Source organism: Erinaceus europaeus, chromosome 19 (genome assembly GCF_950295315.1).
Source record: "Erinaceus europaeus chromosome 19, mEriEur2.1, whole genome shotgun sequence".
Lineage (NCBI taxonomy): Eukaryota > Metazoa > Chordata > Mammalia > Eulipotyphla > Erinaceidae > Erinaceus > Erinaceus europaeus.
This window is the reverse complement of record NC_080180.1, coordinates 44699898-44717471: the sequence shown is the minus strand read 5'-3', so window position 1 is coordinate 44717471 and position 17574 is coordinate 44699898. Positions and strand designations below refer to the sequence as shown.

The following is a 17574-nucleotide window of genomic DNA, read 5'->3' as shown; positions in this document are numbered from 1 at the left end:
TATCCCAATAACAACGACATCAATAACAACAACAATAATAACTACAACAATAAAACAACAAGGACAACAAAAAGGGAAAAAGAATAAATAAATATTTTTTTAAATTTAAAAAAAGAAAATAAAACAGCGTTGGGGTATCTTCTTCTCCAATATCTCTCTCTCTTTCTCAATTTCTGTATCTGACTGAGAAGAGGGGAAAGAAAAAAGACCAGAGTGGTGAAATTACACCTGCATGGGGCCTGAGCTCTCGTGGAAGAAGTCCTGTTTTTATTTTTATGTGTGTAGTGCTTGGAGTTAGCCCTCATGCTTACAAGATTTGCATCTACCACTGAGCCAGATCCTCATTCTACCACTGACACTGAGCCAGTTCCTCAGTGTTGTTTCCCCTACCTCCCAAGTTGGAAGTGAGAGACCAAAGCACTGTACCACCATCCAGAGAGTTCCAATCATTTGCTCCCTCACTTGATGCCTGAACTGGATCCAAGGACATATGCAAACCGCCCACTCCAGTGCTAAGCTACTTCCCATCCCCACCACAGTGCTCTTTTTCTGATAGCAAATTTTCTTTAAACTGGAAATACTTTAATTATGCCTAATTAAATTTTTGTTACTATATCAGAAATGGATACCATTACATTATTATTGACATTTTAACTTCTCTTTGAGAAAGGTTTTCACATCAGGCCTCAGATATAACTACACAATACAATCCATTACATACTTGTTGATTGTTTTTATGTAAAGGTAAAATAAAACTTCTCTAGCTTTCATCAAAAAAGAAGTTACAACATGGAGCAGGCACCTAGACACCTACAAAGACAGGGACACTGACCACCTTCATTTTGATGTTCATATTTCTTTTTTTTTTTTTTGCCTCCAGGATTATCACTGGGGCTCGGCACCTGCACTGTGAATCCACTGCTCCTGGCGGCTATTTTTTCCCTTTTGTTACCCTTGTTGTTTATCACTGTTACTATTGTTATTATTGCTGTTGTTGTTGGACAGGACAGAGAGAAATCGAGAGAGGGGGAGAGACAGATAGGCACCAGCAGACCTGCTTCACCGCTTGTAAGCAACCCCCATGCTGGTGTGGATCCAGGGGCTGGAACCAGTATCCTTACTTCGGTCAGTGCACTTCACACCATGTACCCACTGCACTACCACTAAGCCCCTGATGTTCATATTTCAAAGATAGCTCCAATACTCGAAGAAAATCATTCCTGGGATGAAGAACTGTCTTATTTAACTTTTTAAAAAATTCCTGTACATCTAGGAGTTGGGCTGTAGCACAGCAGGTTAAGCGTACATGGCACAAAGCGCAAGGACTGGCAAAAGGATCCTGGTTTGAGCCCTGGCTCCCCACCTGCAGGGGAGTCGCTTCACAGGCAGTGAAGCAGGTCTGCAGGTGTCTTATTTTTCTCTCCCCCTCCGTCTTCCCCTCCTTTCTCCATTTCTCTCTGTCCTATCCAACAACGATGACAACAATAACTACAATAATAAAACAAGGGCAACAAAAGAATAAATAAATAAATATAATTTTTTTAAAAATTCCTGTACATCTCAAAGAGACCCACAGTTTACAGTTCTGTTTTCTAAAGAAAGTAAAAAAAAAAAATGAGGATAGTTTTATTTCTATTAATATTTTGGAAAGGTTCTGTTTTGATTTTACTATTTTTTTTCTATTGTCTTTTACAAATATGAGCTAAAAAAAACCCACCCCAAATCAGGTCGATGGGGTTTACAGTTAACAATATTCATATACTTTTCTCGTATTTGGGAGCTACTTTCTTCCCTGATCCAGCTTTTTGGTCCTTTTTCCAACTGTGACACCATCCCCACAATAGCTTAGGTCACCTGCATATTGGATGTCAGGTGCAGGCAAAAACTAGTTGGGACCATGGGCCCCTTGGAATATACCTAAAATAGACCTACTAGCTTTCTCCAAAACGGAGACCACAAATTTCCATCTACAATATTCTTGCCTTTAGGTTCATGATTAGTCAACAAGTTGCTCTGCTTTCTATCTTAACTCTTTTTCGGCCGCTAGGTTCCAGATGCTACCATGATGCCAACTGGACTTCCCAGGACAGACAGCCCCACTAATATATCCTGGAGCCCCACCTTCCTAGAGCCCTGCCACACTAGAGAGAGAGAGACAGGCTGACAGGTTGCCCCCCCTGCTCCATCCTCCATTGCTGACACTGGCCTATTTACATAATCACTGTTTTGCTTGATCTGTCTTCTTTCTACCCGAGACCCGCCCTGCCTGCAGGGTACATTACTCCCTGCCCCGGCCTGCGGGGGTCTATCAACGGAGACCTAGGGTAGTGGGCAAAAGACTGGAGAGGACAAGAGACACAAAGAACGAGAGCAAGACAGGAGGTCTGATCAAGCTCTAAAAATTTTATTTTGCAGCCGCAATGTAAGCACAAACAATGAGGAAGTTCTGCTAAGGTAGTGGGGGAGGGAGGTGGGTGAGCGACTTTCCAAACAGCTAGATGGTAATCTCAGTTCCAAGGGTCGGAATGTCCGCTCTACCTATAAATGTTTTTACCACGCTTTCAAGATGTTTTGTAACTTTCTATATGAGAGACTTAGCTAAGGCCTCCCCCCCCCCCCCAACTCCCGCCAGTTAAAACCCTAGCAACCATTGCCATGGAAGCTTTCTACCTTCCTGCTCTTTCCTTTTCTCCACCCCCTTTCCTAACCATTTCCTTTTCCAACTTGCCACTTCTGGTTCTGAATATATAAAAGCATTGTCTCTGATCAATAAAGACACATTGCGTTCCCACTCCACCACGAGTTCTTGGTCTCTCTTCCATCGCTGAGTAAGCAGCAGCCCAGGTTGGCTCTGGTCCAGTTCTCTCCAACCCAGAGAGCAGAAACACCCTCACTCCAGCCAGGCATGGATCGACTTGTCAATGCTCATGTTCATCAGGGAAGCAATTACAGAAACAGACCTTCCACCTTTTTTTTTTTAATATTTATTTTCCCCTTTGTTGCCCTTGTTGTTATATTGTTGTAGTTATTGTTGTTGTTATTAATGTCATTGTAGTTGGATAGGACGTAGAGAAATGGAGAGAGGAGGGGAAGACAGAAAGGGGGAGAGAAAGATAGACACCTGCAGACCTGCTTCACCTCTTGTGAAGCGACTCCCCGGCAGATGGGGAGCCGGGGGCTTGAACCAGGATCTTATGCCTTGTGCCACATGCGCTTAACCCACTGCACTACCGCCCGACTCATACCTTCCACCTTCTGTACCCCATAATGACCCTGGGTTCATATTCCCAGAGGGTTAAAGAATAGGAAAGCTATCAGGGGAGGGAATGGGATATGGAGTTCTGGTGGCGGGAATTGTGTGGAATTGTACCCCTCTCATGGTATGGTCTTGTCAGTGTTCCCATTTTATAAATAAAACCTTAAAAAAAAAAAAAAAAAGAGGAAAAACAAAACAAAAAAAAAACTTCTGTGGTCCGGGAGGTGGCACACTGATAAAGGTTTGGACTCTGAAGCTTGAGGTCCTGAGTTCGATCCCTGGCAGTACATGTGCCAGAGTGATGTCTGTCTGGTTTTTTCTGTCTCCTGTCTTTCTCATTAATAAATAAATAAAATCTTTAAAAAAGAAAGAAAGAAAAAATCCTTCCTTTTATTCCCATTTTCTTTCTAGGCTCCACTTAAGACTCCTGTAACAGAAGACAGATTTGGAATTTTAACAAAGAAAGGCAGAATTCCTGTGCCAATTCTTCCAGGTAAGGCATAATAAGTACTTACATAGTTATAGAAGTGTACAGCTGGAAAGAACTACATTTCATCTATTTAAAACTTCTCCTTTTACAGATGAGAAAAACAAAAAAACTGAGACCAAGTTTGATACATTCACCTAGAGTTAGTTACACAGTTAGCTTGAAGGAAGAGTTAGAAACCAGTCCTTTTCTTATCCAGTCTAGAATCATTGAGACAGCCTTGTAAGGCAGCCACAAAGTTTTAATTCAGTAATTACATCTCTGGATCAAAACTAATTGAAATTATGACATGATAATAGGTACATTTATACATCTATCATATTGATTAAACTTTTTAAAATAATCATTTTATTTTGATATGTTTTATAATAAATGATGAGATTTATAAACTGAGCATCTACTTGTAGGCCTTCCTATGAATAATCACGGGAACTACATTGTGCGCTTGGGACATTTAGTCAGCTGGATGGGAGAACAAGCAGAAGCCCTTGGTGTGGAAGTATATCCTGGTTATGCTGCTGCTGAGGTTTGTATAACTTTCTTTTGCTTTTAATTTTTGTGGGAAATAATCTTTTTTTAACTGAATATTAATCAAGGCTGATAAAAAAAATTTTAGAAAAGCCGTGGTATTTTAAAATTATACAGTAATGTAGTATATTAACTATGGACTACAAACAAAAAGGAATATTGGCACAGGACTAGCAAGCATGAGGTCTGAGAAGGGCTATAGAATACTGCTATTCTTATCGCCAGATTTTATATTTTTCATCAGTTTTCTGTCTTTTCTCTCTCTAGAACTGCAGCACTGTTTTGCTTCCTTCCTTCAGTTCTTCTGTCTTATTCTCTTTGGTTTTTTTTTTTTCTTTGTTTTTATAGTCTTATCATTCCCTTTCCAACCACACTGATACTCATTGTTATAGTCCCTGACTTCAGGTACACATTTTTTATATCTGAACCCTTCAGAGAGCTTCCTATTTATTAATCTTACTGATATTTTTTTAATGGAGTCCTCAATAGCCTCCCTCTTTTCTCCTTCATCAAGTTTGTGACTTTTTTTTTCTTTTTCATTGTCAGCTTTTTCAGCTGTGTTCCTAATATACAGATCTCTTAAAAATGTTCCATTTGGTGGGGGCAGGCAGTAGAGCACAAAGTTAAGCTAATATACTATGTGCAATAACAAGGTCCTGGGTTTGAGCCCCCATTCCCTACCTGCAGATGAGACACTTCACAAGTAGTGAAGCAGGTCTGTAGGTATCTGTCGTTCTCTCCCTCTCTGTCTTCCCCCTCCCCCTCTCAATTTCTCTCTGTCCTTTCAAGGAAAATAAAAATGGCCACCAGATGCAGTAGATTCAGAGTGTCTGCACTGAGCCCCAGCAATGATCCTGGAGGCAAAAAAAAAAAAAAAAAAAGAAAAAGTGCCTTTTTTTGGGGGGGCGGTCTAAGCCTATTAAAACCTGGATTTCTGGGGCCAGTTGTTGGAGCACCTGGTTGAGCATGCATTGCATTGTGTAAGGACCCAGGTTTGAGCCTCTGGTCCCCACCTGCAGGAGGAAAGCTTCAGGAGTGGTGAAGCAGGGCTGCAGGTGTCTCTCTCCCTCTCTTTCTCCCCCTTCTGTCTCAATTTCTGGCTGTCTGTATTCAATAAATAAAGATTTTAAAAAAGATTTTAAATTTAAAAAACCTGGATTTCTATTTTATTATTAGAGACAGGGAGAAACTGGGGGGGGGGGGAGACAGAGAGACACCTGCAACCTTGCTTCACCACTCGTGAAGCTTTTCCCAGCAGGTGGGGGACCAGAGGCTTGAACCTAGGTCCTTGTGTGCTGTAATGTGAGCACTTAACCAGGTGTGCCACCACCTGGCCCATAAAAACCTGGATTTCTATAATCTAATGAACACTTTTTAAAAATCAAACGTTTTTTAAGATGGTTATAAATTTTAAGGTGAAAATAAATATATTTTCATTTTAGGTCCTTTTTCATGAAGATGGAAGTGTAAAAGGAATTGCCACCAATGATGTAGGGATACAAAAAGATGGTGCACCAAAGGTAAATATTTTAAGAGTTACATACTTGGGGCCAGGAAGTGGCATGCCTGTTGAGCATACATGTCACCATGCCTAAGGACCCACATCCAGCCCCCACCCTCCCAGTTCATGGGGGAAGCTTCACAAGTGGTGAAACAGACCTGTAGGTGTCTGTCTATTTCTCTCTGTCTCTATCCAATAATAAATAAATTAAATTAAAAAAGCAAGTTACATATTTAACAAATCTACAGATGTTTAAAAATCTACTTAAACTCAGTAAATTAGTCTTGCTATATATACTGTACATTAATCAAATGGATGTTAGACTTTGATATTGTGTGTGTGTATAACCAGGGCCTCACCTACTTGATTTCACTGCCAGCTTTTTCATTTAGAGACAGAGAGGGACATATCAATGTGAAATTTTTCTTACATTGTTAAATGATGTAGGGCTGAAGAGATAGCATAATGGTTATGCAAAGGTCTTTCTTTTTAAATCATTTTAGTAAAAAAAAAAAAAAATCATTTTAGTCAGTTAAATTAATTAAATTGAATAGGCCAGAGATCAATTGAGAAAGGAAAGGGAAATAATGAGGGAGAGAAAAAGAGAGATACCTGCAGCACTGCTTCATCACTTGTGAAGTTTCTTCCGTGATGGTGGGCATCAGGGGCTTCAACCAGGTCCTTGAATATGGTAATGTGTGTGATCAAACGGGTGTGTCACCATCTAGCCCCTGCAAGAGACTTTCATGCTTGTGGTTCCAAGGTCTCAGATTCAGTCCCCAGAACTACCATAAAACAGAGCTGAGCAGTGCTCTGGTATGGGGGGGAAAAAAATGGCTTTGATCTGAACATGGTTTAGGCAAGTAGATATAATACATTAGAGAATAGTTTTATAAAACATAAAAACAACTCACACAAATACAAACATATACATGTTAAAGATCTTATTTAACTCATTTAATAAGGGATTTAGTAAGATGCTATAACCAATTCAAGGAGAATTCAAAAAACATACATATCTGTAACCAGGGGAATTATTCAGTAGTCGGTACATTGGACTTGGATGCTATAATTCTTGGTTTAATTCCCAGCACTACATATGCCAGGGTGGTACTATGGCTTCTCTGTCTCTCTCATATGTAATAAATAAATAAACCGTTTTTAAAAATATACTTATGTTCAAGTCCCCAGCTCCCTACCTGCGGGAGGGGGGGGTTTCACTTCACAAGAGGTGAAGATCTGCAGGTGTCTGTCTTTCTATCCTCCTCTCTGTCTTCCCCTCCCCTCTGTCTTCCTCTCTTCTCTCAAATTGTCTCTGTCCTATCCAACGGTGGCAACAGCTATAGCAACAATGGCAATAACAACCACAACATGGGCAAAAAAAAGGGAAAAAATGGCCTCCAGGAGCAGTGGATTTGTAGTGCAGGCACCGAGCCCCAGCAATAACCATGGTGGCAAAATATATATGTGTAAGTCATCAATCAATTGCATTACCACCTCCACCAGCTTTCCTTTATTAGGCAAATGTCATCTGCACTATTATCAGTAGGTAAATATTGATAAAGTATTAGCCTGACTTTAATATCTTTTGGTAGCTATAAAACTGATTATTTTCCTCTCATTCAAATGTAAGCCTAGATAGTTATTGTGATTTCACAACTTGTATTTTTGACTTGGAAAATGAAATCTCTTTAAGATAAGAGAGTACCATACAGTAGAGTTCTTGGGAAAGGACAAGAAAAAGTGACCTTACTTTCCTGTAATAACAAGAATGAGACATAAGTTAATAGCTCAACAAATTGACTTGTCTATTCATGTTTGTTTTAATTTCTTAACTAGTGTATAAACTCCAGAAATCATGGAGAACTATTCTTCTAATGTTTGAAACAGTGCCAAATATCTGTTTGGTCCTCATGAAATTTTTATTAATTCACAGTTCATTATCCTCTTTGCCATTCTTTTTTTAAATCTGTATATTAATATGTTAATATAGAAATTTTATGGATAAACATTTTCCGTTATTGAGGTAGCATTGGTATACAGTGCTCCTTAAGTTTCAGGAGTCTAGGTTCATACCACACCCACCACCAAAGAACTACCATTTCTGCCACAGTCCACTGAGCAAAACTGGCATCAGAATGAGATCTTCCTGCTGCGCTCTGCTTCCTGCCTAGAAAGCAAGTAGCCTAGCTCTTAAGACTTGCCCCCTTCTGTAGTCCTCCTTCTCTAGAGGTTTAAACTGCATCAGCATCTGGTGAGCGATCTACATAATGTCCCCAAAATCTGGGTTTATATGAGATGATTTGGCATCAGAAAAAACAAATGTGCCTCTATTGCTTGGATCATAATTAAAAACTATCCAGAAGATAAACTGTTTTTCACTTGTCAGATGTTGTAATCTAACATGTTTTGTTTCTTTAGACAACATTTGAGAGAGGACTAGAACTACACGCCAAAGTCACAGTTTTTTCAGAGGGTTGCCATGGACATTTAGCCAAGCAACTGTATAAGAAGTTTGATTTGAGGGCTAATTGTGATCCCCAAACCTATGGAATCGGACTGAAAGAGGTATCTTGTTTTATTTTTGCAACTTCAGTTTTGAAAAAATAGAGCTTAAATTCATTTGTCTTTACCAATAGTTTATCATATTTATTTAATCCTACCATTGCTATGTGTTCATTAACTTTGAATTTCCATTCTGACTGAAATATTTTAGATAATTCCAATCCATTTAAATATTATTAATCAAGGGCCAGGCAGTAGCACAGCAGGTTAAATCCTTAAGGATCCCAGTTCGAGTCCCCAGCTCCCCACCTGCAGGGGAGTCGCTTCACAAGCAGTAAAGCAGGTGTACAAGTGTCTATATCTTTCTCTCCCCCTTTCTTTTCTTTTTTTTTTTTATATATATTTATTTTATTTATTTATTCCCTTTTGTTGCCCTTGTTGTTTTATTGTTGTAGTTATTATTGTTGTTGTCGTTGTTGGATAGGACAGAGAGAAATGGAGAGAGGAGGGGAAGACAGAGAGGAGGAGAGAAAGATAGACACCTGCAGACCTGCTTCACCACCTGTGAAGCAACTCCCCTGCAGGTGGGGAGCCGGGGTTCGAACCCAGATCCTTATGCCGGTCCTTGTGCTTTGCGCCACCTGCGCTTAACCCGCTGCGCTACAGCCCGACTCCCCTCTCCCCCTTTCTGTCTTCCCCTCCTCTCTCAATTTCTCTCTGTCCTATCCAACAACAACAACAAAATGGGGAAAATGGCCTCAAGGAGCAATGGATTCCTAGTGTGGGTACCAAGCCCCAGCGATAACCCTGGAGGCAAAATAAATAAATAAATAAACAAACAAATAAATAAATAAATGGCCTGGGCGGTAGCACATGGTGCAAAACTCAAGGACTGGCTTAAGGTTCCCAGTTCAAGTCCCCAGCTCCTCACCTGCAGGGGAGTCACTTCACAAGTGGTGAAGCAGGTCTATAGGTGTCTTTCCTCCTCTCTGTCTTCCCCATCTCCCTCAATTTCTCTCTGTCCTATCCAACAACAACAATAGCTATAACAACTACAACAAGGGCAATAAAATAGGAAAAAAGGCCTCCAGGAGAAGTGGGTTCATAGTGCAGGCACCAAGCCCCAGCGATCACCCTGGAGGTAAATAAATAAATAAATAAATGTTATTAATCAAATTCTAATTTTATCCAAATTGTATCCACATGTTGTAATTATTTTTATCAAATGCTGTTTGAAATAAGCCTTCAACTGGACATATTTATAACTTTTTTTAAATTGTAATGTCATTTGACATAGTAGAACTTAAGATTTTTAACCTGTTACCCATAAGTGCTTAACTTGGTAGGTTACACATAGCACCTGAATTTTTAGATAGTATTTCAAATGGAAATTAACATTTAAAATGGGGCCAGAGACATAACGCAGTGTTAAAGCCCAGGACTCACATGCCTGAGGCCCTCGAAGCCCAAGTCCAGTCAGTAGCACCAATATACGTATAATAGAGCACTGCTCTGGTATCTCTCTGTGTCATGAAAATGAACAAATAAATTCTTAAAAAGTAAACTTGCCATCTGAAAATAGTTTCAGGACAGGGAAATGTAGGATGACTAAATCTGTACTGAATAGCGGATCAAAAGGTTAATAGATCGTAAGGGTCTCCTGGTAGGTAAGAGATGAAGGGATCTTGGCTCAGTTTCTGTGAAGTGAACACACCCTTGTGAACAAGTCAGAGGACATTTCCAGCATCCTCATAATTGCCGGCCCTTTTCTGTGGTGTTTTCTATAACTGCATGTAAGTCTCACCAATTTGAGAATCTAGTTAGCATCTTAAAGACCTTGGAAATCTTTTGACCTGTCTTCTTTACAACAATTATGATGATGTGGTTTGATATAATTTTCTTTGATACCTGTAGCACGCACTGAATTACTTTTTTTTGGCTGTTTTTATTAGTACAGTATTTTGTTTCTAATTTTCATAAGAAAATCTGCTGTATTTTTACATGCAGTAGTAGAAATTAAAGAATATGCATGGCCTTTTTTTTTTTTCTAGTTATGGATTATAGATGAGAAGAATTGGAAACCTGGGCGAGTAGACCACACTGTCGGCTGGCCCTTGGATAGACACACTTACGGAGGCTCTTTCCTCTATCATCTAAATGAAGGTGAACCCATGGTCGCTCTTGGCTTTGTGGTAAGTTACAACCCCATTTTGGAAAGTTCTGCTGTTAAAAGTCATAGGATCATCAGTATTATAAGTAAATAAGAGTTTTGAATCTTGAGAATTTAAAATGCTTTTCACTTTAATCTTATTTTCTAAGTGTATCAATATGTAAGGTACATAGACACATAATCTTAGTACTATTAACTACTGTATGTCAGTGCTTTATTTTTACTGAGAACTTTTAAGTTTCAAAAAAAACTCTGAAATGGATATAATTTTATTTTACTGCTGGCAATCTAAAGCCTAAACAAACTAGAAGGCTTTCCCATGACAGAGGCAAGAGAGTCATGCCTGAACCTGACCTCAAAACCCATGTCCACTGGTATGTTGGCACTGAGGTTGAGCCTATAACATTTTTAGAGCATCAGCACTGTCTCCCTTCTTGACCACTTCACATCTTTGAAGTAAATTACACTTCAAACATTACAAGGAATGGAAAAATAATAGGAGTTTATATTACCATTCACTTGGTGACAGCTTTGGACTTTAATGTCAGGATTGAATTTGTATGTGACACATTGTTGCATTACTGGTCTGTTTTGACAGTTGTTGTTTAGTGCAGTCTGTGTAATTATTCCAAGACTTAACCTTTTCAAAGCAAAAAAGGAGGGGCTTGGCTATTTCAGCGCTTTAGTAATATTTTTTATAAAGTTTAATCGATATCGCTTGTCCTCTTTCTTTTATGTGTAATTACATCTTTTTTTCCTCCATTTTTGCTTCCACAGAATTGCATGTCGATTTTTTCCTTCTAAACTTGATAAACAATAATTAAAACTCCTCTAGTAGAAAAAGAATGTGAAACACCTAGAAATATTCTTCTAACTTGATTCAGAGAGAACAGTGATTTTTTAAAAATTATATTTTCTTATATTTGATAAGACAGAAAGAAATTGAGAGGAGGGAATGATAAAGAGAAGAGATTTGCCTGCAGCACTGTTTTATTGCTTATGAGGTTTGCCCTTGTGCATGATGACATATGTGCTCAACCAAGTGTGCCACTGACTGGCCACCCACAGTGATTTATGAATATGTTCCTTGTATTTTTAAGTTTTGCCCATTATTAATACGTGATGTCATTCTGTCTACCCTTTCCTTTTAAAATAGATTTTTATGGGCAGGAGTAGATAGCATAATGGTTATGCAAAGAGACTCTCCTGCCTGAGGCTCCGAAATCCCAGGTTCAATCCCCTGTACCACCATAAACCAGAGCTGAGTAGTGCTCTGGTAAAAATAAATAAATAAAATAGAATATATTTTATTCACTTTTTTATTTCCTTGTTTAAATTTGGGATTTATAAATTTCTCCAAATATACTGAATATACAAAATGTAATATACATGTTTTCTAATAAATATTGCCCACACTTATTGTGACATAAAAATGTCTAATTGTATAAATGTGTTAAATTTAAATACGAAAACTTCTAAGGTTGGTCTAGACTATCAGAACCCATACCTGAGTCCATTCAGAGAATTCCAGAGGTGGAAGCACCATCCCAGCATTCAGCCAACATTGGAAGGAGGGAAGAGGATTGCCTACGGGGCCCGAGCTCTCAATGAAGGTGGTTTTCAGGTAACTCTTAGAGCATTCGCTCTTAGAGCATTTCTCTATTACAAGTTCAGCACTGAAAATATAATGTAACAAATTTAGGTTAAAAAAATAAAAACTTGTATCTTGTGGAAAGAGAATTTATGAGACGAGTCACCATCCTTACATAAATTATACCTTGAATGTAGTGTTGAGTGTATTCATTTCTAGAGCTGAATTCAAGTGCTGTATTTGTTTGGTGGTTTATTTTTAACCAGAAAATTAAAACTGTGAGCCAAGATCCCTTTATCTCTTCTCTTCCAGGAGACTCAAAAGCCAAGTTTAGTCTTTGGCAAAGCTAGATAATCCATCCCACTACCCAGTAACAGTTGTGCCTTCTTGGTGATCTCTGTTAATCTTTCCCCCCTTGATTGTCCTATTTTATTGTATGTTAAAAATGTATCTCTGTTTTTTAAATGTTTATTCATTTATTTACTTAATAAAAAAGAGAGACTGAGAGAGGCCAGAGCCCCACTCTGGCATGTACAGTGCAGGAGATCAAACCCAGAGCTTCCCACAGAGATCTCCTGTGCTTTAGCACTGAGCTACGTCCTCAGCCACCAAAATAAATCTTATCAAGTGCCCTAAGTGTATTAAATGCATATCAAGTAAGTCGTGAAATAGCTAGCGCTAACTATGCTAAAACTCTATTCGTACTTATGTGAAGAGAGTATCAGACAGGTAAGATCATCTAAAAATCAATTCAAAAACTTGAACCAAGGGCAGGGGAGACAGCATAATGTTTATGCATAGATATTTCCATGCCTGAGCTCTGAGGTTCCAGGTTCAGTCTCCTATACCACCATAAATCAGAGCTTAGCAGCACTCTAGTGAAATAATAAATAAACAACCATCAGATGGTTTAGAGTATTGATAGACCATCTGTAAAATAGCGATGATTCACTCATGTCTGATGTCCCCAAATATGAAGCTATTTTAGAAACTGTTTTTAAAAATGTTTTAAATTAAGGAGATGTAAAATGGTACCTCTAAAATTTTATAGTATTATAAACAAATAGCAAATAAAGTTTGTTTTTTAAAAAATAAAATAGCTGGAGTGGTGTTTTATTTTTAAAAAATAAAATAGCTCACTTTGCCATGTGTGCAAGCCCAACTCCAGTGAAGAAAGCCTAAGTGCTGTGGTGTCTTTTTCTCTCTCTACCTCTCTGTCTCTATCTAAATTAAATAAATTAAATTAAACAATCAATTTTGAAATACCAAATAGAGTGGTCTGGGAGGTGGCGCAATGGATAAAGCACTGGACTCTCAAGCATGAGGTCCTGAGTTCAGTCCCTGGCAGCACATGTACCAGAGTGATGTCTGGTTCTTTCTCTCCTCCCCCCCCATCTTTCTCATTAATAAATAAATCTTTAAAAAAAAAAAAAAAAAGAAAAAGAAAGAAAGAGAAGTTTCCAATGGAGGGGATGGGATGCGGTATCTGGTGGTGGGAATTATGTGGGATTGTATCCCTGTTATCTTACAATCTTGTTAATCATTATTAAATCACTATTAAAAACTTTTAAAAATAAAAAGATAAAAAGAAAGGGGGGCCTGGTGGTGGTGCACCTCGTTGAGCGCATATGTTGCAATGTGCAAGGACCCAGGTTCAAGTCTCTAGTCCCTACCTGCAGGGGGAAAGCTTCACGAGTGGTGAAGCAGGGTTGTGGGTGTCTGTCTCTCAAAAAACCCCCCCTTCCCTTTTGATTTCTGGCTGTCTCTGTCCAATAAATAAATAAAAATAATAATAAAATTTAAAAATGTATTTTAAAAATTAAAAAGAAATACCAAATAGATAATAGACTTTAATGCATGAGGCTCTAAGGCCTTAGGTTAATTCTTAGCTAGCACCACCACAAGTCAGAGCTGAACAGTTCTCTGATTAAACAAAAAGAAGAAAGAATAAAGTACTCTTACTTTCCTTTTCTTTGTCATTACCAGGACTTTACTACTTAAAACCCCACATTATTTTTTCCAGAAGGAGAGATACCACAGCACCAAAGCATCCTCCAGTGCCATAGTAATCCCAGGTGGAATGCCAGGGGGTCCAGGCCTGGGTCAAACACATGGCAAAGCACATGCCCTCCGACTCAGTTTTTTCACCAACCACGTTGTTCCACATTTTTCCCTTTACTATATATTTAGAGAGAGAGAGAGAGAGAGAGAGAGAGAGAGAGGTGTGTGTGTGTGTGTATTTTCCCCATCATTCTCTACAACTTCAGTTTTGTTTTGTTCTATAACATTGGAAGGGAGAAGGGAGGCTGGGGAAAATAGTGGTTTATAGTACAATGGCTGACAAATGGATAAAATTAACAGATGCGTTTTGAATGTTTCTTTCCTCAGTCTATACCAAAACTCACCTTCCCTGGTGGCTTACTGATTGGTTGTAGCCCTGGTTTCATGAATGTTCCCAAGATCAAAGGTACACACACAGCAATGAAAAGTGGAATGTTGGCAGCAGAATCTATTTTTAAACAAATAACCAATGAAAATCTCCAATCAAAGACTATGGGTAAGAATTTCCTACTTAAGGGCAACAAAAGGGAAAATAAATAAATAAATAAATATTAAAAAATTAAAAAAGAATTTCCTACTTGAAAGTATAGGTAATTAGGGCCAGGTAGTAGTGCACCTGGTTGAGTGCACGTGTTACAGGGCGCAAGGACCCAGGTTCAAGTCCCTGGTCCCCACCTGCAGGGGGAAAGCTTCACAAGTGGTGAAGCAGGACTGCAGGTGTCTCTCTGTCTCTCTCCCTGTCTATATCCCCTTCTCTATTTCTGGCTGTTTCTATCCCAAAAAAATAAAGGTTAAAAAAAAAGTATAGGTAATTGTCCACTTCTTTTATGAGACTATTAAAAGGAACTATTTCCACCTGGCAAGAGGATGAAAATCTAACTTAAAATCTTATAGTCTTTTTATATTTCAGCAAAAATATAAAAATATATTTGTTGTTCTACACCAAACACTAAGATGTGTGCTAGGAAAAGAAAGCTGTATGATCTACCCTTAGTAGTTACAGTCAGAGATTTTTACAATAGGGTTGTTTTGTCCACATCAAACATAGAATAGCAGCACCAGTAGAAGAGAACACTGGCTTGGAAATGATTGCAAGTTTGGCACTGCGTTACATTGCATATACATTGCACTAGTACCTCAAAAATAGAAACAGCTTCTCAGTATGAGAACAGCTTTGCAGACTACAGACCCAAGCAGCACAGCACATACTCATTACAAGCACACGTGTGTGTGTGTGTGTGTGTGTGTGTGTGTGTGTGTGTGTGTGTGTGTGTGTGTGTGTGTGGAAATTCTTGATCCCCAAACACTTGCTGGTGACTTTCCCTCAATTTAAAAACCAAGGTTCCCTCACCACTCTGATTTATTTATTTGTTTTTGCCTCCAGGGTTATTGCTGGGGCTCAGTATTGGCATTTTAAATCCACTGCTCCTGGTAGCAATTTTTTTTCCATTTTATTGGATAGGACAGAGAGAAATTGAGGGATAAGAGGGAGAGAGTAAGATAGACACCTACAGCCCTGCTTCACCATTTGTGAAGTGACCCCCCTACAGGTGGGGCATAGGGGGCTCAACCCAGGATCCCGGAGCTGGTTCTTGCATTTCGTACTATGTGTGCTTAACCGGGTGCACCACTGCCCAGCCCCCCATCACTCTGATTTCATCTCTGGATTTTGACTTAATCTCTATTCCACCCCTGTTGGCTTCTGTATGCCAAGCATCTGATATTTTTTGTTTATGGCTGACTCCCTTGCCCTATTACCTTTATGCAAATATCACTCTCTGGGGCCTTAACAGTAGCTAATTTACGTAAGTACTCCCTACCTCTCCACCCTGGTTTTGTTCGGTACTATTCCCCACTAACATATTACAGTTACCTTCTTTTGCTTGTTTTATTGCCACAAGGGTTCATGTTGGGGCTACAGAATCCACTGCTCCTGGCAGCCATGTTTTTTTGTTGTTGTTTTGTTTTTGGTTTTTTTTCCCTATTTTTTATTAGGACAGAAAAATTGGGAGGACAAGGCAGATAGAGAGGAAAACACCTGCAGACCTGCTTCACTGCTTGTGGTGAAAACAAGTAGTTTGTTCATCATGAATCCCTAATACCTGACAGACACACAGCAGCAACTTCACAAATTAGTTTGATTCCTTAGGATCCTAGATAACAGATCTTCTGGTTAGAAGTATTCAGCCTGGTTCTACCTTCAAGTAGCTTTGTAGGGATACAAGCCTAGGAATGTGGTAGAGGAAGGAACTACGATTAGAACACAGAAAAGGTAAGACAGTATTTCGAGAAGAGAGTAGGGAAAATGGAATATAATGGTTGATGAGCAGAGCTTTCTTATTTTCTTAATATCTTTCCTTGTTGGACCATCAAAGATTCAATTAGGAATTCAAGTTGGAAAGAGAAGTCGAATCAGAAAAGGCAACAATGATTGGAAAGAGCTGTGACCTTCACAAAGTTGTAGTTAAATATCATTATTTCAGGCTGCCTCAATAAAACATCACAAACTAGATGACTCAAAACAGAAATACGGGGGAGTCGGGCGGTAGTGCACGTGGCACAAAGCACAAGGACCACGTAAGGATTCCAGTTCGAGACCTTGTCTCCCCACCTGCAGGGGAGTTGCTTCACAGGCGGAGAAGCAGGTCTGCAGGTGTCTGTGTTTCTCTCTCCCTCTCTGTCTTCCCCTCCTGTCTCCATTTCTCTGTCCTATCCAACGATGACGACATCAATAACAACAATAATGACTACAACAACAAAACAAGGGCAACAAAAGGGAATAAATTTAATAAAAAAAAAACAAATATGTTTAGTTTTATAGACCCAATGGTTTAAAATTATTGCATCGTACCTTTCTTGTACTTCCCAGCTTCTGAGAAGCTACAAAGTTTTTCCATGGCTTGCAGCAGAGTAACTGCAGTCTTCCTCTGCCTTTATCGTCACATGGCTCCCTTCTCTCCATGTGCCCATGTCTCACTAGTTTTTGTGTTAAAGACTCACTCATTTATAACCTTAATTATATTTACAACAGCCATCTTATGACAAGTTCTGAAACACTGAACCAGGACTTCAAAAATCTTTGGGGAAGAGGATGTCACAGCTCAACACATAATGAGAAATGTTTCATGGATCAGTTGTAAAAATCTTTTCACTTATGTGGCACAAATATAAGTTTTTCAGGTCTACTGAACTCGAAACCAAATTTTCTTTATCAGTATAAGAAATAAAAGTAGGAATGTTTCATGGATCAGTTATGAAATCTTTCCCTTATATATAGGTAGTACAAATGTGGTTAAGCTTTTTACGTTTTACTGAAATTTCAAATCTAGTTTTTTGTATCAGTGGAATGCCTTACTACTTAGTAAAAACATCAGATGTTCATCTTTGTAAAGGAAGATGCTTCTTCTTCTTCTAGCCTTTGCCCTTCTTCCGTAGCCAGTCAACAGCATCAGGTTGAACCTGATTTCAAGTTTCA

The 17574-nt window shown here is 38.9% G+C and overlaps 1 protein-coding gene across 2 annotated transcripts in view; it reads left to right on the top strand.

Moving 5' to 3' along the window:
- Window positions 1-17574, top strand: part of ETFDH (electron transfer flavoprotein dehydrogenase) — a 31850-nt gene that overhangs the window by 11502 nt on the left and 2774 nt on the right. For both annotated transcript variants that reach the window (XM_060178888.1, XM_007530382.3), the window contains exons 4-10: window positions 3668-3749; window positions 4151-4269; window positions 5714-5791; window positions 8194-8340; window positions 10329-10469; window positions 11928-12071; window positions 14427-14595. In XM_060178888.1, the coding sequence (XP_060034871.1) occupies window positions 3668-3749; window positions 4151-4269; window positions 5714-5791; window positions 8194-8340; window positions 10329-10469; window positions 11928-12071; window positions 14427-14595 (880 nt within the window). The remainder of the gene's footprint in view (window positions 1-3667; window positions 3750-4150; window positions 4270-5713; window positions 5792-8193; window positions 8341-10328; window positions 10470-11927; window positions 12072-14426; window positions 14596-17574) is intronic.